Raw genomic sequence first — 21,080 nt, forward strand, 5'->3', positions numbered from 1 at the left:
ATTTGTTTGATATAAAATGTAATAATTATAAAAATGTACGATAACAGAAGACATACTACTTTTCTTGTAGGGATCGATGTTTTTGGCTCACTGAGTTACTTTTACTAAATACCCTGTAACTACGAAACTAAAAGGAATTTTGGCAAAATATTTCGTAGGCACATTCTCCATTGCCATACAAAGCACATATATTTTTTTCAGGATTTTGCAGTTTTCGTCCTATACCTCCATATATTGTAGCCGGCTGACCTCCTTAAACGCCGAAGCCCTATTTACAAAAACGTCTCCCGTATGCCGGCGTTAGGAGCTAAGCGCCAGCGGAAAAAAGTTTTTCAAAAATCACAGCACACTTAGTTTTTAAGATTAAGAGTTCATTTTTGGCTCCTTTTTCTCATTGCCTGAAGTTTAGTATGCAACCATCAGAAATGAAAAAAAAATATCATTATCATATATAAATATTGGAATATATGACAGCGAAAAAAAAAAATTCATATATAATTGTATACAAATCGCGCTGTAAGCAAGACGGTTAAAGCTAATGAGTTAATTTTTTTAGTTGTATTGTACACTAAATTGCGATGATTTTGGTATATAACAGATTGTAAAACGATTAAAGCAACACAGAGAAAATATTATCACAAAATGATGCATGAATTCGTAACTCGCAGACGTAAAAAAGTTTTTCAAAAATTCACCATAAATTGAAATATTGTGCTAGAGACTTTCCAATTGTTTCAAAATGAAGAAATTGATTGAATATTACTAGACTGTAAGTTTTTTAGCTTACAATTGCATTTTTACCATTTCGATTGAGTTAAAAGTTGACCAAAGGTTGATTTTTTCTATTTATCGTTATTTATATGAAAATATTTCAAAATGGTAAAAGCTAAAGCATGATTTATTTTTGTTGTATTCTACATGAAATTGCGCACATTTTGATGTATAACACTTTATGTAACGAATAATATAAAATGGCGAAAAAATTACGACAAGGTGACTCAGAAATGCTAGGATTTTTGCGGAGCGAAGGAAAAAGTTTTTCAAAATTCACCATAAATCGAAATATTGTGCTGGAGACTTTGTTTGTTGCAGAATAAAGGTAAATGATTGATTGTTACTAGAATGTAAGAATTTTGGCTTACGATTGCGTTTTTCGAGCATTTCAGTCGAGTCAAAATTGACCGATTGTTAAAATTTTGTCAGTTATCGTGATTTAAATAAAAATATTCCAAAACTGTTAAAAGCTAAAAGAATTATTTATTTTTTGTTGTATTCTATATGAAATTGATCACATTTTGATGTATAACACTTTATGTAACAAATGATATAAAACGGCGAAAAAATTACGACAATGTGACTCAAGAAATGCCAGGATTTTCAGCGAAAGGAAAAAGTTTTTTCAAAAATTTACGGATGCCCCTCAGGACACCCGATGCTTCCTAGGGTCGTAAAAAGGCAGGATGTGGTCCTTGGTCCCCCCGGTCTGCGTGGCGCTGTGCAGCGTTGAAGCTGGGTCATCTTGGGTGCTTGGTCCTCTCCAGCATCCCAGTCTAAAACTTCGTCTCACACGCTCACTACCGACAGGCAGTATGCACCTTTCACGGTCCTGACGACGTTGGGACATCTCTGCAAACGTCCTGTTGCCTCACAAATACGCAAACACTCGCCAAAGTTCTGCAAAACACGGATGCATCAAAAAATCGCCCTCCGATGATGCACCACTGATGCTTTCTGGTACGGGAAGGAGGAAATTCGCACATGCGCGTCTGGGTGACGCTTATAAACAAAACAACAGCTTGATCCGTGAACTCCCAGCATCCCTCAAGGCGCGTGATTTAAAACCTTTCGCAAACTAGGCCTATAATTATTTTTCCGCGAATATTTAAAAAAACCATTTTTAGTTGACGTATGGTATGTCCACTTGACACCCAACAGACAATTTTAGTCGACGTATGGTATGTCCAGTAGGCGTTTAAGGGTTAAAAATGTTGCTTAAAAACAGCATCTGTGGACATTTACCCAAGTTTATCCAAAACTCTCTGACAAATCACTCTTTTTAAGTGAGAATTGATTATGTATTGTCAAGTACATTTCCACTTGAAAATGGTGTTCCACAAGGAAGTGTCCTTAGTGGCACACTGTTTACTTTAGTAATAAATGATATCAGTAAAAATCTACCCATTGAAATTAAAATTAATTTGTATATGGATGATTTTGCCATGTATTATTCAGCATCTCGAATAGAACCATCAGAACGAATCATTAATAAAAACATAATAATAATAATAGATGAATGGTCCTCATCTGTAGGCTTTAAATTATCCATACAAAAGACTCAAGCATTAATGTTTTATAAAAAATAAAAAGTGGAAAAGGGGTGAAGAGATAGATTTAAAAATCAGAAATCATTCCATACCAATTAGCCAAATAGCAAAATTTTTGGGATTAGTATTTGATACTCACTTGAACTGGAAAGCCCACATAGCATACATGAAGTCAAAATGTAAAAGAACATTAAATCTAATTAAAAACCCCCCTTATTCGCGTTCTCACGGTTTGCAGACTCACGTATTCGCGGATTTCTCTGTGGAACGCATCTACCCATTATTTGAGGAAAATTCGCCCATTTGTGGTATTTTTCACTGAGAAATATTCACTAATTACTGTATTTTCATATAATTTTCATGACTAAATGCACTTATTGTGATAAAACTATTAAAATACTCAGGTATAAGTATCTTTAGAGGGTTTTTCTTTTGTTTAAACTATCAAAATTGGCAGTTCTAAGTGTTTTTAGAGGGGTTTTAAGTATTCGCAGATTTTAGCTATTCACAGGGGGGGAGTGCGGTATGCATCCCCCGCGAATATGGGGCGTTTACTGTACTTGGGGAGCCAACAGACATACCCTTACTGTACTGTATAAACCAAGAGTGTACTGTATAAACCAAGGGCACTGTCTATCATTGATTATGGAAGCAAAATAAATGGCTCAGCATCAGACGCAATGCTGAAAACGCTAGACCCAGTTCATAATGAAGGCCTTAGAATATGTTCAGGAGCCTTTAGATCATCACCAAAGTCATCTTTACACGTTGAATGTGGTGAACTACCTCCCTCTCTCCATAGAGAGTTTGTAATATTGAAGAGTACCCTGAGAATTCAGACAAGTGATTCTCAAACCAAAAATTTATTTGAATTAAAAGTTGTACTGTATTAACAATCATTTACCACCTTTCTCAATTAGATTTAGAAGATTGTTTGAGTCACTGAATTTAATTGTATTGTACAGATACCTTCAATAGTAAAATTACCTCCTTGGAATATGAATAAAATGAAAATTTGCATACACACAAAATATTTGTCAAAGAGTTACTCATATGCCCCAGAACACCATAGACAACATGCAGTAGAACATATAATTTGAAAAGGTCCACATTACACAATATATACAGACTGATCTAAGTCTAAATATGGAATGGGATATGCTGCAGTGTCCCAAAACAAAATGTATCAGTTCTCTCTACCTGGAATGTCTCGGTATTTACAGCTGAGTTATGTGCAATAGCATCAGCCATAAAAATAATTAAAGAAGCCTCATTGAATAATTTTGTGATTTATGGCAACTCCAGAGGCGCTATAGATGCCATCCAAAGTTAAAATCCAAAAAATAAAATTGTACAACAGATTAAGTTTTCATTCCATAAATTGTATAATAATAGAAAAAATACTGAAATATGTTGGATCCCGGCCCGTATAGGGCTGATAAAATAGCTAAAGAAGCAGTCCACATAACAAAAGCCAATGTAAACATCCCTATTAGTGACTATATAAGAAATATAAAAACATTGTAAGTAAATGGCAAAATATATGGAATGAAACATTGTAAGTAAATGGCAAAATATATGGAATGAGAACCTGAAAATAATAAATGAAACCAGATAAAATCCAGTGTTGAAAAATGAGTTCATCATATCAGAGAGAGACACACACACACACGAAGTAATTCTGATGTGTCTGCGAATAGGCCATGCTCGGTTGACACGTGGACACTTAATGGACAGGGCATGGCCCTCCTCCTGAATGCCCAGAGTGGAAAGTGTTGACAACAGTCAAGCATGTATTGTGTGTGTCCAAAATATAACTTGCAGCAATTATCAAATTTTGGAAGTAGATCAATGAAGGAAGTTTTGTCAGAATCTTCTACATTTTCAGTAACGTAATACCAATTTAATGTACATTAGGAGCTGTGATTTAATTGGTAAAATATAAAAATAAGTAAATAAAAATACGAAACCCCTAAGGGGTCTAATGAATTTTAAAACAACTGTTTAAATTTTATTTATTCTGAATTTTAATACATGCAGCCCCAGTTACTGGCAGGGGTTCCATTTCCGAGGGCTTGACAATAACAGAAAATTGGCGATAATAGCTCCAATCGCTGGCTATCAGCGCCGATAACTGGGGATCGACGCCGATAACCAGAGATCGGTGTACATCAGCCCAAAAATCCAGTTATCATCATCGCTAGACAAGTGCCGTAAAACCAGATCGCTGATAACCAAGGCCGCTGATAACGGGGGACTGCCTGTATACCGTTTTAGTGAGTACATGTGGAAACATGATTTTCGGTTATCATCACACCCTCAGGATGGAACCTCCGCCGATAACCATGGACTACCTGTATACATGTTCCACAGAGAAATCCTCGAGTAGGTGAAGCTGCAACTCCAGAACGACAAATAGGCAGGGTCCACTGTACATGAGACTATTTGCTCATTTCAGCTGGAATTCACTCATTTCAGCTGGAGTGCTGAAGGTTCTGCTAAAGCTGAGAGAGGCTTCTGTCAAGGCTCTCTCTTTGAAAACCCTTTCTGGTGGTCTTGGCTTTGGCCAAAAGAATACCTGAATTACAAGTGATATCATCGTTAGTAAAGTTTTCACGTACTTGTGCAGAAATATCTTTTGATACCCTTTTATGCTAAGAATGATGTCAAGGGCTAACGCTCTTCTGAGAGTTTTCTATATCCCCTCTCTAGAAACTCTTAATGCCTGAGGATGAAGAGCTACTTTTTAACCCTGTTAGGGGTTCTAAGGATTTGTGTGTTTCATCTTAAACCTTTAAGGGAACAGTGTAAGAACCTATTTTTCACTGTTAAGAAACCTGAGATTCATATGTCTAAGAATGCCATGGCTTATTTGATTAAGTCTTTAATCCTGGAAGCACACCATACATTGTCTCCAGAGGATTATCCCCTATTGCAGGTGAAGCTGCACGATGACAGAGCAGCGGCTATACATCTATTAGTTTTCATCAGTACCTCTCACGTGACCCTGTAATTTTGACAGTGCAGTGGAAGTTAGCTTTGTGTTCACTTCTAACTACTTGAACGCTGTCGAGATCCAGTGTGAAGACTGCCACACACTAGCACCTATAGTTTCAGCAGGGGAGATTTCTCCTAGTCTTCCCTGTATGTGTTACAAACTGGTAAAGGTTATCGCTATCGACCCCCATCCTGGGTAAGTGGGGAACTGCACTGTATGTATTGGAGTTCATACTTGGTAATATCATAGTCTACTTTTGTGTTGATTACAATATTATGCTCAGTTGTATTTGCTTTGCTTCTCTTAGGTAAGGGCATACAAAATTCATTAGAGTAAGTAATGTTGGACTTGTGTTGCAGAGGTGTTTTGGAGCCATTGCTCCTTATTGGAGAAAGTTACCCTGAGCTGATCAAGCACCACCTTTTCTGACAAATTGCTGTTGTTGTATGGGTGTGAGGTGCCACAGCAACTCTGGTAGGTGGTAACTCTTTAGGGATCTTGTTTAATTGTGGTTTTACCTCCCATCAGCTCTGCTGGCCTGAGGCACAGAGGCCTAACTTGCCATTCTGTATTGCAGAGTCATCAACCAATGGCTATATTCTGGGTTCATGTTCTACCTCTTAACAGTAGTGGACCGCACCTGATGAAGATCCTCATCTGACGAGTACTTGCCGTGGGATCGTATACATCAAGTAAGCAGTGATAGGGATATTTCTGATATCTGATAATTTGGTTACAGGGAAATCTCTTACCCTCCTCCAGCACACAATGTTGGAGTCAGCAAATGGTAGAGGGTAAATTTCACCTAAAAAATAATGATTTTTAAGTTAAAAACAGTTTTATAGGTATTTGCCCTCTATCATTGAGATCCCTCCTTCCTCCCCTCTTAAGAGATTAAGAGAATGACAACCAAAACATTTGGTGTACTACCTCCACCCTCCAAAGAGGTGGGGGTAACTTTTGGGAGCGTTTGTTAACAATAGCTTCGATTTTAACACTTGTAGAACCCACGCCAAAAAGTCACAGGTAAAGCAAATGATAGAGGGTAAGTACTTAAAAAATTGGTTTTATCATAAAAATCATTTTTTAAATACTTACCTCTCTACAGTATTATGTATCTCCCCCCCACCTCTCCACTCATGTGAACAGAAGAAAAAACTGAAGGGAACGCTACATAGACCCTCAAACCACCTGAAATGGATGGGTCAGTAGACAGTTCAAACTAAATGATCCTATTAATTTTTTACTTGTCACACTCTATCGTCCTCCCCCCAGATGCAGGAAATGCAGCTATCATAATAGAGAGGTAGGTATTTAAAAAAAATAAATTTTATAAAAATTTCTATTGTAGGTGAAATTAATTCATGCATGTATATTGTAGTTTACAGAGTCATTAAGCAAAACGCTTGTTGTTGGCTGAAACTCTTCTGCTTATATTAGAGAAACATAATTGTTTGTTACAAATCTCACAAGAAATGTTGCTTATTTTATTGTGATCACTTTGATTGTATTTTATCAGTGAATACTTGTTCATCCTCAACTGTAAAATGGAGAGCACACGGCTACAGTGGCCATTGCAAAGCAAGGTTACTTTCTTTATAATAATGTTGCAGTTGGTAATTTTTGTGTGTATTATTGGCAGGTCTTTGAGGAATGATTTTTATTGAGTATAATAGGGAATACATGTTAAGAAAATAACATGTTATTTCTGTATATTGTATTAATACATTTTGTATTAAATATCAATAATTTTATAATGAGATTATTCTAAAGAAGCCAGTATTAATACATTTTGTATTAAATATCAATAATTTTATGAGATTATTCTAAAGAAGCCAAAATAAATTGAGATCAGTAAAAATATAATGACTTAGCAGAAAACCTTTTTAGAAAAGTATTTGTATGATGAGAAGTTTGGAAATAACCTCTTAACTTAGTCACAGGAAAACAGTTGTTCACTTGTGATATTCCAGTCAGTTATTGAAAAAGTTTACTGAATATCTAGCCAAGCTCTGTGTATTTTGACATTAATTTTGCCAGCACCTCCAATCTCACAATTCATGAGGAAACACCATAATTAATTTCACCTTTAGAAAATATTTGTTAGAAAAATTTGCTATTTGTGATCCTACCAAGATAGCAAACAAGCATTACCCCCATCCTTCAACTGCTCAGTGTGCACTAAGTAATGAAATGAAAGCATAATATTGTATATATGAGAAATAGCCCATTTCCCTTAGACCCACCTCATGACATCAGTTGGTTGATATATCCCAAACATAATTCTGTATCTGCCTGTGATCATTTTTTTTGTTAAGTATTTGAAAAATATAGGCAAACACATGGTAAATAATACATATGATAAATGGGAATGTATCCATGTTTGAAATTTTTTGTTTTTTCTAAAAATGATGAATGAGAAGCTGAAACTAAAAGTTTGTTTGTAGAAAAAAAAATGGTAAAAAAGCAGTAATGAAAAGTGTGCCAAACCATGGGCGTTGTCATACCACAGAACTCCAAATGTAAAAGGTTCCACCTTGATTAGCCCCTTGATGAGGTGAGGGGCTAAGGGACCCTAGCCTTTGTGCCTGGGTCCTGATGAATCATCCTACGTAGTTTTTGGTTTAAATGGCGTGGACATTTCCACATTTGCAAAATTGTACTGCTTAGGTGAGTCTGAGAAGGGATCATTTTTTGGAAGGGGTTTGCATTCTAAGCTAATTGTGGGTGTTGTGGTGGTTGAGTCGCCATCCGATATGGTTTGGACCTAAGAGATGGTGATGGGATTTTTCCCACTGCTATCTTGAGTGCGGAACCATCTCCGGGGATCAGCCCATCAGAATCCAGGGGGTGCTGGTTTTTGGAGGTAAGACTCCTGGCTTTTGTCCGGAAGCCCACCAGTATGGTTGGACTGGGGAGTCAGCCCCCATTAATGGGGGCAGAACTCCCAGCAGGCGGATTGGCTTATACCTGGGCCACTGCAAGCGTATTGGTGCTATCCTGAAAGGGTAGGGTATGGGGTGGACTGTTGGGGGAGTCAACTCTCACTTGTGCCATTGGTGGAGAATGTGAATACCTGACTGATCCACGATACTTTCTTGATATAACCAAGCAGTTTTGGGTGGGTGGCTGAGCCAGTTTGTGTGTGGTGGTCTGATGTGTGCGTGCTTGGCATCTGGCGGTCTCTTCATGGGCTTTGGCAGTGTGTTGGGGTGGGGAAGCTGGGCAGTAGAAGCTGCCTGGTTTTCCCTTTTTGATGTGCTGTGGGGGGGGGTGTCTGTGTGGGGGCTCTTGGGTGTCGAGTGTGCACTTTTTTGGACTTCAACATGTGGACTGGTCTAAATTTATGGATTTGACTATTAGTTCTCCCTCCCCTGGATCCGATGACTCAACGGCACTGGCAGCAACTTCTGGCATGAACATGGATACGAGCTTGGTTGTTGGACAGAGCCAAAAATGCACTAATGTAGGCTTGTTATTAGAATATGAATGTTTATACAATACAGGCAGTCCCCGGTTAATGGCGGGCTTGGTTAACAGCGATCCAGTTTCATAGGGCTTGTCTAGTAACGAAAATCGGCAATTTTCAGCGCCGAAAATCGCCGATTTCCACTTATCGGCGCCGATAATTGGGTATTGGCGCCGATACATACATAACAGAGGCGCCGATAACCGAAAATCAGTGCTTTTCGGCGCCAATAACCCCCGAAAATCGCCGAAAAAGCACCGAAATCGCCGATTTTCGGTTAGCGGCGATTTTCGGTTATCATCACACCCTCAGAAACAGAACCCTGCTGATAACTGGGGACTGCCTGTATAGTAAAACAATTTGGCAAAGTGGAAAGAATTAAATTAATTCTAGAAAAAAATAACCAGTCATTTTCTGCTTTTGTTAAATTTTCCTCTCCCCAGGAAGTTAGTGAGGCACAACAAAGACTCCATGGCCACATTCTAAATGACTCGGTTCTCAGCACGAAAGTGTTTTCAGTGAAAAACTTGATTTTATTCTTACAACTGAAGAACTTGGACCAGGCCTATGTACCAGAGCTCTTCCGCCCCTTTATGGCATGTTGCTGTCTACAAGGAGGGAGGGGAAAATTTAATAAAAACTGCTGAATGTATTGAGAGCAAGGTTGGTTCCATTGGAAATTTAAAACGCTATGGAAAGAACCTTCTAATAAAAGCTGGTAAGGAGACTGAAGCAGTTCTGCTTTCAAATTTTAAACCTCCTGAAAGTGGAAATATTGAATGTATTTTATCTCACAGATACTTTAACATGCTGAAGGGGTAGTTTACTCAAAAGACTTGCAAGTTTTTAAAGAAGAGGAGATTCTCCATCGATGTCCTCCTTGTGTATCTCATGTAAAAAAACTGGTTGGGGATGCAGCTATCCTTTTAACCTTCTCCTACCTGATACCATCATTGTTGGCCATGAGAGGATGCAGGTTAAAAAATATAAAAGAAATCCCAAACAGTCGCAAATGCTTTGAATAAGGCCACATTCAAAACTTGCGATAACAATAAAAAGATGTCCTGTGTGCTGGCAGAGCACAATAATTTTGATGAGTGCAAAGCAGCCCGATACTGTTTCCTATGTAAGGGTGATCACCCTCCAAATTCTAGGGCTTGCCCCAGGTATAGATTTGAACAAGAAGTGTTGGCAGTAGCTGAACAAACATGTCAGCATTAGCGAAGCAAAGTGCACGGTAATGGGTGCAAACAAAAGTGCCAGCTCTACGTATGCTTCTGTAATTAAATGTATGAAAAATTCTAGCAATGTAAGGCCACCAGTAACTGCATCTGATAGTAGATATCACAAGCCTGCTATTCCTCGGACTGAAAATAATAATGAAAATCTCCAAACTGGTGAGAAACTTTCATCGGCAAGTGCTTTGGAGTCCAAAGCCAAAAATCGTACTTCCAAAAGCACAGAAAATTTATCTTCCAAAGTTGATACAATTGCCACCTCTATGATAGCTGCCGATTCATGTCAAAAAATAAGTGTGCCAAAATCAACTAATAATTCAGGAAGATGTTCTAAAAATACTTCAAACAAAGTAAGCTAAAGGAACAATCCCAATTAGATAGAGCTAGTTCAGAGCCATCAATTGTCACACCCACAAACAAAAATAATAACAAAGCTACAATTACAACTACCAAGAAGCGCACAAAAAATACTTCCCCAAATAATGATAGCTTTACAATAAAAACTTCAAATGGGTTCAGTGTTTTGGAAGAGATCTCGCCTCCTAGAAAGGTGGTTCCAAAAGTAGGTTCAGAACAAAAACAACTGAGTTCAATTCAGTCTTGCCGCCCTAAGACAAATAGGTTTAGTGGTGCACAGAATCACAGTAGAAATTCTGAACATCAGGATCATAATAAAAAATATGAAGATCAACCAAAAACCCTGAACTCCAATTCACATGAAAAGGGATTAAGAAAACAGTCTCTTATAAAGAGAATATCCCACTCTACCCTAGGAACAGTACTTCCCCTCCAAGGAGTGGGAAGTAGCACGTTTTTCCACCTTAGAATTCATGCTTGATATCCTTCAGTGGAACTGTAAAGGTCTCAGAGCCCATACAGAAGACCTTAAAGTTTTAATGCATGAATTCAATCCAGGGATTATATGCCTGTAGGAAACAATGTTAGGCAACTCTCCTTATAATCCTGGACTAAATTATTCAGTATTTAAATCATATCCCCCAGTTGGTGATTATGCTCACGGGGGTGCTGCAATTATTATTAATAAATCTCTAAAGCGCTCCACAATACAACTAAATACAACTCTACAAGCTGTTGCTATTTCAGTCATTTTGGAAAAGAGGATAACAATCTGCTCCATTTATACCTTCCACCAGACCTTGCTTTTAACATTGGAGATATTCAGTCCTTAATTAATAACTTCCAGCTCCTTTACTTCTAGGTAATTTTAATGCCCACAACCCCCTTTGGGGAAGTCTGTTTCAAGACAGTAAAGGGAAATTAATGGAAGACCTTATTGACAGGAATGATGTTACCCTATATAATAATGGGTTAGTGACTTTCCACAACATTCATGATAATCATTTCTCTGCACTGGACCTTAGTATTTCTTCAATAAGTATTCACCTTGATTTTAATTGGTCTCTTAATGAAGATTTGAATGGAAGTGATCACTACCCGATCCATTAGAAATATGCTGTAAATGCTCATCTAAAGTTTTACCTAAGTGGAAGGTAGAGGACGCAGACTGGGATAAATTCAGTAAGGGTGTCAATCTAGATAGGGAGTTTGAGTCCTTTCATTCTCATCTAGATGCCTATGATTACTGTATTGAATCTACTTTGAAGAGTGCTGAAGGCTTGATTCCAAAAACAAAAGGCAAACCTTGTAGACCTGCAGTTCCCTGGTGGAATAAGACGTGGTATTCTGGGGAAAGTGACTAGGAAGTGCTACAGATGTTACAAAACTAGTGGCTCCCCTCAGTCCAAATTAATCTACAAATGTGCTTTAGCCAAGCAGCGGCACTTTTATAAGAAAGCCAAAAGAGAATGTTGGTTTTACTATATTAATGGAATAAACTCCTCCAAGACCCTACTAAGAGTGGTGTGGTGCAAAATAAGGAAACCGAGTGGAAAATTTGTTGCGTCACCATTACCCTCATTAAAAATAAATGATACTCTAATCACAGAGCCCACTGAAGTTGCCAATGAGCTAGGAAAACACTTTTCTAAGGTTCTCAGCTCTAATAATTATTCTCCAAAATTTCAAAGAATTAGTAATTCTGAAATGACTAAAATTTGATTCAGAAACATCTGAATCATACAGCTACAAATTTTCCCTAAGAGAATTTCGTGAGGCGCTCTCCTCAAGTGAATCCACAGCTCCAGGTGAGGATACAGTCATATATGAAATGCTGAAACACCTCCTGATGCCAAAAAATATTTACTCAAGATTATAAACAAAATATGGGAAACAGGAATTCTACCCAAGGACTGGAAAATATCCATAATTGTTCCTATTAAAAAGCCTAATAAAGATGCTTCCCAAGCCACCAGCTATAGATCAATAGCTCTTACCAGCTGTGTGTGTCAGCTGATGGAGAAAATGATAAATACTAGACTAGTTTGGCACCTAGAAACCAAAGGATTAATATCGCCATTTCAATTTGGTTTCAGGAAAAACCGCCCCACCCTGGATCCCTTGCTAAGGCTGACCAATCAAATCCAGCAAGGATTCACCAAACAATGTCAGACCATTGGCATATTTTTTGACTTGGAGAAAGCATATGACACTACCTGGAGAATTGGCATCATGAAACAATTGCACAAGATGGGCATATGTGAGAGAATGATCAGGTTTATATACTGTATTCCTTTTTAACAGACAGATTTTTTGAGGTAAGGGTGGGAAACTCCCTCTCCCAGCCTTTTATGCAGGAGGAAGGAGTTCCTCAAGGAGGCGTTTTAAGTGTAACACACTTTTCAGTGGCAATAAATGGTGTGGTTGAAAAAATCTCGCCCCCTGTTAAATGCTCACATTTTGTCGATGACATTGCAATATACTGCACAGGCTATGATTACTTGTCTGTATGTAAACATTTGCAAAGGTCTATTAATGCTATTACTAAGTGGGCTGATGGGAATGGTTTTAAATTCCTCTTCCAGAACAGTTGCAGTAAGATTTACCAGGTGCCAGCATGTGGAAGAGGTTCCCACACTTAGTCTAAAAGGGTCTATCCTTCCTTATGAAAATGAAGTAAAATTTCTGGGGATGACTATAGACCATAAATTAACATGGGCCAGCCACATAAATGCCCTAACGATTAATGTTAAACAATCTTTTGAATATTTTAAAGGTTGTTTCTGGATTTAGTTGGGGGCTGATAAGAAATCCCTTCTGTGTCGATCTCAGCTAGACTATGGCTGTCAAATTTATTCCTCAGCTTGTAAAACCAAGCTAAAGAAACTGGATGTTGTACACAACATGGGGTTGAGAATATGCTCAGGGGCTTTTAGAACTTCGCCTGTTGAAAGCATATACTTTGATACAGATCATTTTCCCCTTGATCTAAGAAGGCAAGAGGTAGGGTTGCGATATGTGGCTAGAATGAAAAGTGCTTCCAAAAATCCCTCCTTTCAAGTACTAAAGGAAACACTCTCTCGAAGTTTTTCTTGTACAAGAGCTTCTAAGCCATTCCAAATTAGACTGAATGAGGATGTTAGGAATAATCATATTAAATCGCAGAGAGTCCTGGAAGTAGAATATCCTGTAAATCCTCCATGGCTTATTCCAGAAGCATTAGTATGTAAGAAATTTTTAAATAAAAAGAACTGCACTGAAGAAGAGATTAGGGGAAAATTCTTAGAGCACGATGTTACCCATGCTAATTATTCAAAGACCTATACAGATGAATCAGAGTCAGATAGTGGTGTTGGTTACACTGTTATCCTTGGTGATACAGCATACACAGCTAAATTACCCGACTCTACATCAATATTTACTGCCGAATTAACAGCCATAGTCTCTGCCCTAGATTTACTTTTTCAAAGTAGAGACACTAATTTTGTCACAAACTCAGACTCTAAAAGCACTTTAGAAGCTATTAAAAAATTTAATAGCTTTCATCCATTAATTCAAAAAGTTCAGGAGTGACTTTTGCGTTTCTGTTGTCGGCGTAAATCAGTCTTTCTGTTGGGTCCCTTCTCGTGTGGGGATTCGCAGAAATGAGATGCCAGAGAGGGAAGTGAAAGCTGCTAGTATTTTATCAGGAGCCTCTCTCAGAAAAGTGCCTCATACAGACCTAAAAGGTCCTATTAGATCTTATGTTTTAAGTAAATGGCAAGAAAGGTGGACTTCTCCTCTTCGTGCCAATAATAAAAAATATAGAAATATCAGAGGTAATATACTGCCGTGGTCTTCATCATTCCAGCTTGACAGATGAACAGAGGTTATTTTAACCAGATTAAGGATTGGGCACACTCGTTTAACCCATCGGTTTATTTTAGAAGGAAGCAGCCCTCCAGAGTGTGCTTACTGTGACGAGACACTAACAGTGGAGCACATTCTGGTGGTCTGCCCCAGATATTTTAACCAAAGAGAAAGATATTTTGGGAGATGAAGTAGGTATTTCTGCCATCATCTCTTTTTTAAAGTGTATACAAATTTTTAGCGACATTTAATTTTTTTCCTAATATATTTATTACATCACACAGAATTTTAATGTCATTAAATTTTTTATTATGTATCACATCATTAAACTTCATATCTTTATTTATTGGTCACATCACTTCATTTTATTTATTAAAATCATTTCCTTCATTAATTCATAAATTCATTTACCCTAACAAAATTTATTTTCTCTTCATTACGGCACTGAATGGCCTTCGTGGTCCCAGTGCCTGGGCTTTTGCCATAAATATCGTACATCCATCCATCCACCTTGATTAGTGGTAACTGATATTTTTGTTTAGTGGAATTTTACATTTTTACTGTGTCTGAAACTATTTTGCTAGTTAATTAGGGGCAGATTTGATTATTGAGATGTGTTGGGTGTTGTGTTATGACTCGGAAAGTGAAATGGAATTAGTGTTTTTTCAAGGGTCGTACGAAAGCCTTAATATATGGTTATTCATTTTCTCAGTGTATAAATTTTCTCAATTTTCTTAGTAAGGAGTAAGAAATTATGTGTGGTTTATTTTTCCTTTGGAATCAAAAGTAAATCATTGACTTTATTCTTCTATATACAGGTGGGTGATTGTGTGAATTGTGGCGTGAGCACGTCGGCCCTGCGCAGTGAGGTGGAGGTGCTAAAACGCAGACTACTTGACCGTGACGTGGCTATTGTTCAGCTAGAGGCACAGATGGCACAAGACAGACCAGAACACTTCCCTCAGGGTCAAGTAGCAGTTTTAAGAGCACAGTGTGATCACTGGCAAGATAAATATGACAGGTAGATTGAAATATTTTATATGGGATATATGGAAGTTTAACCCACAAAGTGCTAGGGGGATGCTGCTTAAGGATGACATTGTATTATGCATTTGCAACTTCAATTATGGAATCAGTATTATTTAGGATGAGTCTTGCCTACTGCTAAAGATAGCTATATCTTCATGCTGGCAGGTATGGTTGGCATTCAAATCAGATTGCATAGCTGACCAGGAGTACTGTCCAGTTCACCTGTACTCCACCAGGTGTGTTTTGAATTTTTCAATTCTCAGCAGAATTCTTCTTGCTTAGGGCAGGATTTGTCAGTGATTCATTAGTTGCTTTTGGCTGTTTTTCACATTATAGTGACCTTTTTTGTTTTTGTTCACTCAGATTTTCTTTGACAGACAGTAGAAACAAAACATCAGGTTGTTCATATACAGAACAAACCTTTGTTCTTAACACAAGTGAAAATTCTCTAGCGCTGGCTGGAGTCAGTTTAAATTGAAAAAATTACAAGGAATTTGGTGGCATCAGGAGTTACCCAAGGTGGGGGTAAGGAGGAAGGGGAGCTGACCTACCTTAACCCATCTCAGGTCTATCGTGTCAGTTTTCTCTTGACTGCCTTCATATCAGGTTGTGCTGCTGCACTCCCTGCTTAGAAGCTGGTTGTTATCCACTTCCTGCCCACATTACATCAGTGGGTCCTGGTTTCTTCTTTCTTTTTTTGTGTGATTTTGTGTATTTGTGTGTTTGCTGCTTTGAGTATGCAAACCCATGACTCATCTAAGTCTTCCAAACCTCAGAGAAAATGTCTTGGCATTGATGGCAGTTCCTGCTCTCATTTTCTGCTTTCCTTTTTGAAAGACCCCATTCTACTTGTAGCAGGTGTAGATCTAACGTCTGTAGCGTAAGTAACCCATGCCCAGAGTGTGTTGATTGGTCTCCTTAGCAGTGGAAGAATTTTGATAAGAAGAGGAGATACAGAAGGAAGTCAGCTCCGCCATCTTGGGAAGGCTTTGTTTCCTCAGTTTCAGCGTCCGCATCTTTTCCTTCCCATTCTAGCTCTTCTCTACCAGAGTCTTCTCATATTGCTTCTCCTCATGAAGATTTTACTCCCTCGTATTCTTTTATTGCTTCGGCTTTAGAAGATTCGATTGGGGGTTCAGGAGATCTTGTACAGGCAGTCCCCCATTATCAGCAGGGGTTCTGTTCCGACAGCATGACGATAGGCGAAAATCTCCAATAACCAAAAATCGGCAATTTTTGCTACTTATTGGTGCAGAAAATTGCTGATTTTCAGTCATCGGCACCTCTGTTAGGTTTGTATTAGCACCAATACTCGATTATCGGTGCTGAGAAGCGGAAATCGGTGCATATGGGCGCCAAAAATCACCGATTTTCATCGCTAGACAAGTGCCGAAAAACCCAGTCGCTGATAACCAAGCCTGGCGATAACAGGGGACTGCTTGTAATTGATTTGACTGCCTCTGTTCTCAGGGGTGGGGAGGCTGCTCCCCCTTGTACAGTTTTTTCAGGAGGAGATGCACAGAAGATGACTGAGTGTCGGGACACTCTAGCCCTACCAAGGATACTAACCCTTTCCAGCCTGTTGTCTCGCTGTGACATCATCTCATCTTATTATGCCTCTCCCCTTGTTGGCTGCCAGAGCGTCAGTAGTGTCTTCTCAGCTGTCAACGACTCTCTCCGCGCCCTGCTCCGTGCTGTCAGCTGTGTTGTTGCCACCAACTTCCACGTCTGTACCTTCCGACTCTCTCACCCAGACTATTTTTGAAAAAGTCATAGGTATTTTTTACGAAGAGGTTCGGTCATTCAGAGATTAAGGAATCCAAGAAGAGACATCGTAGATCCCTCTCTTCGTCATCGTCTTCATCTTCATCATCCTCCTCTTTGTCTTCTTCATCTGCTCCATCGTTTAGCCAAACACGCCCATGCCAAACCCATTTGTGCTTCTGCTCAAGTTACCTCTCGGAACCATTCTTCCATCAAGTCACACGTACCTGTTCCTTCTGCCGTTGTTGATGCCCCACGACCAGTTGATGACTCCCATGCTGCGGTGATTTTAGACAGATTCGTCCTCAAGGACTGCCAAACCTACAGATTGTGCTCCCCCACAGAAGATATCTGTTGTTTCTACTTCAGGTGCAAGTGTTCCTCAGGTCCTTAGGAAGGACGACAAGCCCCCCATCAAGAAGTGGAAAGTGCAGGATCCCTCTCCCGGGAGGTCTCCTTCCTCTCACATCCACGTTTCACTCACTGAAAGCCCTTTGAGGCCCCACAACATTCCTCAACCTTCATCTTCACATCATCATTCCCGTTCACATTCCCCTAGAAGAGACCATGTTCAGCATTCTCTTCCACACAGACATGACCGTGATTGCACTCCTGCTCATACGGCCATGACCGAGCTACACGCAGTATAAGTCCTGCACGGACTACTAACAAGTCACGTCATTCGTCTCCTCATGACCAATGCTCTCGTCAACACATCCATGACCACGATTCTCACTATCGTTTGCACTCCCGTGACCGATCTTCACATCACAGGAGTCCTTCACAGCCTCATAACCAATCACGACATTAGCATCTCATCATAATTCTCGTTCCCATTCCTGTGGATGGGATCGAGACCAAGACAAGGTTCCAACTTGCCCTAAAGACTTACAGTCCCCCAAGAAAGTCTTAGGCCCTGAAAGAGCCTACACTCCAGTAATAAATCAAGACATTTTAACTACGCCTGACTAAGACGTTTTAACTACGCCTGACTTGGCCAACAGGCCGGATTGTGACCTGAGGCCAGGATGTGGCAGACCATCAAGAGTTCTTAACTTCTTATGCTGAAATCATTGAATTAATTCATGGTTCTAACATCTTAGCTGAAGAAACTGTGGTAACAAATTGGATTTATCTTCGGATATCAAAGCCTTGCTAGGGCCTAAGAAAGAGGTGAAGACATCACTAGGGTTGCCTTGCTCCGAAACATACTGGTGGAATTCTTAAACAAGTGAATTCTCTTTATCTCAGGTCAGGATAACTCTTTACGTTTCAGCAGGTCTTTCAAGTTACTACCTCCTCCTCTTCCCCGACATATATGATTTTATGCAACTTAATGGATGCTTTGCAACCAAGGCAAATCGATCCAGACCTAGTTCAATTAGGAACATGTATATCCTTGGACCAAGTTATGGCAAAGGGTACACCCTTTACCTTTCAGGAATTTGCAACATTGGAAGCAACTGCTTCATCAGCCCTCCAGGCTGTTTCATGGTTAGACCTGTGGTCAATGGCAGTGGCAAAGATTTCTTCCTCTTTGGTGGCCACCTCTGAAGACAGTGCTTCCTTTATTAGATTGTTACAGTCTGGTGGGGAAACTATCTCTTAGTTGACCCATCTAACAGCTAACATGTGGACCAACTGGCTGCTTAAAAAGAAGGAATTTTGCTGTCTCCAAGTTCTCAAGGTTCATAAGTACTGATTCAGTGTTAAGCTTAAGGAATGGAGATATTGTATTTTAAGTTCTATGTCTCTATTTCCGAAAGGCCAGCTAGACTCAGCAATTGATGGCTGTAGAGCAGATAATAATGACAGGCTAGTGCATCGAGCTGTCTCTCAAAGTCATCCGTTCCTTCTCTTGTGGGCACTTCTAAATCCAGACCTCAAACATCTTCCTACGTCTCCCCAAAGAAGTCTCAAGTCACGACAGTTCCGAGAAGGGCTCGTCAACCATCTCCATCTCCAACCAAGAAAACTCAGCCGCAACCCTTTCAACCCCGCTCTTCCAGACCTGGGAGAGGAGGTAGAGGCAGGGCCAGGGAAGATAGACGATAGAGAGGGCGCCCCTCCCCACTTGCTGCTATCTGCTTTGGTCTTTCAACTGATCCACAAGTCTTCACCAGAGTGTTCGCCCTAGTTTTGACATGGGCACATTCTCAAGGAATATAAATCTTAAGATACCTCGACGACTGGCTAATGTTGGCAGATTCTCTGGTAAAGTAATCCAAGACAGGGACCATCTTCTTCAATTTTGCTATGGATTAGGCATCGTGATAAATTTGGAAAAGTCAAACCTCACACCTAGTCAAAGAATTCTTTATCTAGGCATGCTGATAGACACGACAGCAGCGAGAGTATTCCCTTCAGACCAACGACTAGAGAAGTTCAGGAACTTTGCCCAGTTCTTCCTGTCTGAGCAGAAGCAACCCACTCCTCAGTGGCAGGTCATTCTAGGTTTCTTGTCGTCCTTGGAGAAACTAGTTCCTCACATTCGACTACACATTTGATCACTCCAATGGAGATTAAAGGAGTTTTGGTCCCCTTCAAAGGATCCTCCCTTGTTCCAAGTTCCACTTTCAGAAGAAGTGAGGAAGGACCTAGCTTGGTGGTTGGACGACAGGAAACTGACCATTCTCCCCCTCCAGAGATTCTTCTGTTCTCAGGCACCTCTTACGAGGGTTGGGGAACACATTTGGAAGATATCCTAACATCAGGGGTGTGGGATCACCAAGGCAGACAACTTCATATCAACATCCTGGAGCTGAAAGCACTATAGTGGTAGCTTATGCCAACAAACAGGGGGCTAGTGTCTCATCTTCACGACTTAACAGCACAACTACACCAGTGAGCTGTCTCTCATTCAGCATGACAGTACAACTGCAACAGTGGGCTGTCTCTCACTCAGTGGCTCTCTCGGCCAGATACATCCCAGACAAGAAGAACGTGGTGGCGGACAAGCTGAGTCGCTGGGGTCAGGGTCTGGGAATGGCATCAGATCCCTGGGCCATGGCAGAGGATGTTGGACACGTATGCCTTTCCCCCTTTTGTCTAATTCCCCAAGTTACCAACAGAGTGATGATTTCCCAGAACCTCAGCAGGACCCTTGTAGCTCACGTGTGGCCACATGCAGAATGGTACCCTGATCTTCTACTTTTCTGACAGAAGCACCAAGAGAGATTCCTCCTTGGCACAACCTTCTATGCCAGCCACACATTGAGAGATTTCACCAGTCGGTAGGGTCCCTATCTCTTCATGGTTGAGAGCAGCGACGGAAATGTCTGGTTACCTTAGGAGGTCCTGTACAGCTGTGTATCAGGGAAAGTGGGCTGTCTACTGTGATTAGTGTCATCTCTCCAGTCGGAACTACTATTCAACAGGTAGTAGACTTCATCATTTTCCTTTGTAGGGAGAAACTTCTCTGTGTCAGCAATCAAGGGATATAGGGCTGCTCTAAGTTTGGTTCTGCACTTGGAGGACATAGACCTTTCTTCATGGGAAATTTCTATGCTTCTCAAGAGTTTTGAGCAGTCCTGTTCCCCAAGAGATCTTAAACCTCTGAATTGGGACCTAGTACTGGTATTTAGCAGTCACATATGTAGTCCATACAAACTTTTAAGAGCTTCATCAGACAGGAATTTAGCTCTCAAGATGGTTTTCCTTTCAGCCCTTGCCTCGTCAAAGAGAATTACAGTAAACCCCCCGTATTCGCGTTCTCACGATTCGCGGACTCACGCATTCGCGGGTTTCTCTATGGAACATATCTACCCATTATTTGCGGAAAATTCGCCTATTCGCGGTATTTTTCGCTGAGAAATATTCTTTAATTACTGTATTTTCATATAATTTTCATGAATAAATGCACTTTTTGTGATAAAACTATTAAAATACTTAGGTATAAGCATTTTTACAGGGTTTTTCTTGTGTTAGACTATCAAAATGGGCAGTTCTAAGTGTTTTTAGAGGGGTTTTAAGTATTCGCGGATTTTAGCTATTCACGGGGGGGTGTGGGACACATCCCCCGCGAATACGGGGGTTTCACTGTAGTTAACTGC

At 39.9% G+C, this 21,080-nt stretch overlaps 1 protein-coding gene across 3 annotated transcripts in view; it reads left to right on the forward strand.

The window, feature by feature from the left end:
* LOC136840240 (uncharacterized) overlaps positions 1-21,080 on the forward strand; it is a 91,181-nt gene that overhangs the window by 22,231 nt on the left and 47,870 nt on the right. The window contains exons 3-4 of one of the 3 annotated variants that reach the window (XM_067106847.1): positions 5,900-6,014; positions 15,054-15,256. The exons of 1 other annotated variant lie outside the window; for it this stretch is intronic. In XM_067106847.1, the coding sequence (XP_066962948.1) occupies positions 15,168-15,256 (89 nt within the window). In that variant the 5' untranslated portion in view covers positions 5,900-6,014; positions 15,054-15,167. The remainder of the gene's footprint in view (positions 1-5,899; positions 6,015-15,053; positions 15,257-21,080) is intronic. One more of the 3 variants, XM_067106846.1, reaches the window with a different exon arrangement.

This window comes from Macrobrachium rosenbergii, chromosome 7 (genome assembly GCF_040412425.1).
Source record: "Macrobrachium rosenbergii isolate ZJJX-2024 chromosome 7, ASM4041242v1, whole genome shotgun sequence".
NCBI classification, from domain to species: domain Eukaryota; kingdom Metazoa; phylum Arthropoda; class Malacostraca; order Decapoda; family Palaemonidae; genus Macrobrachium; species Macrobrachium rosenbergii.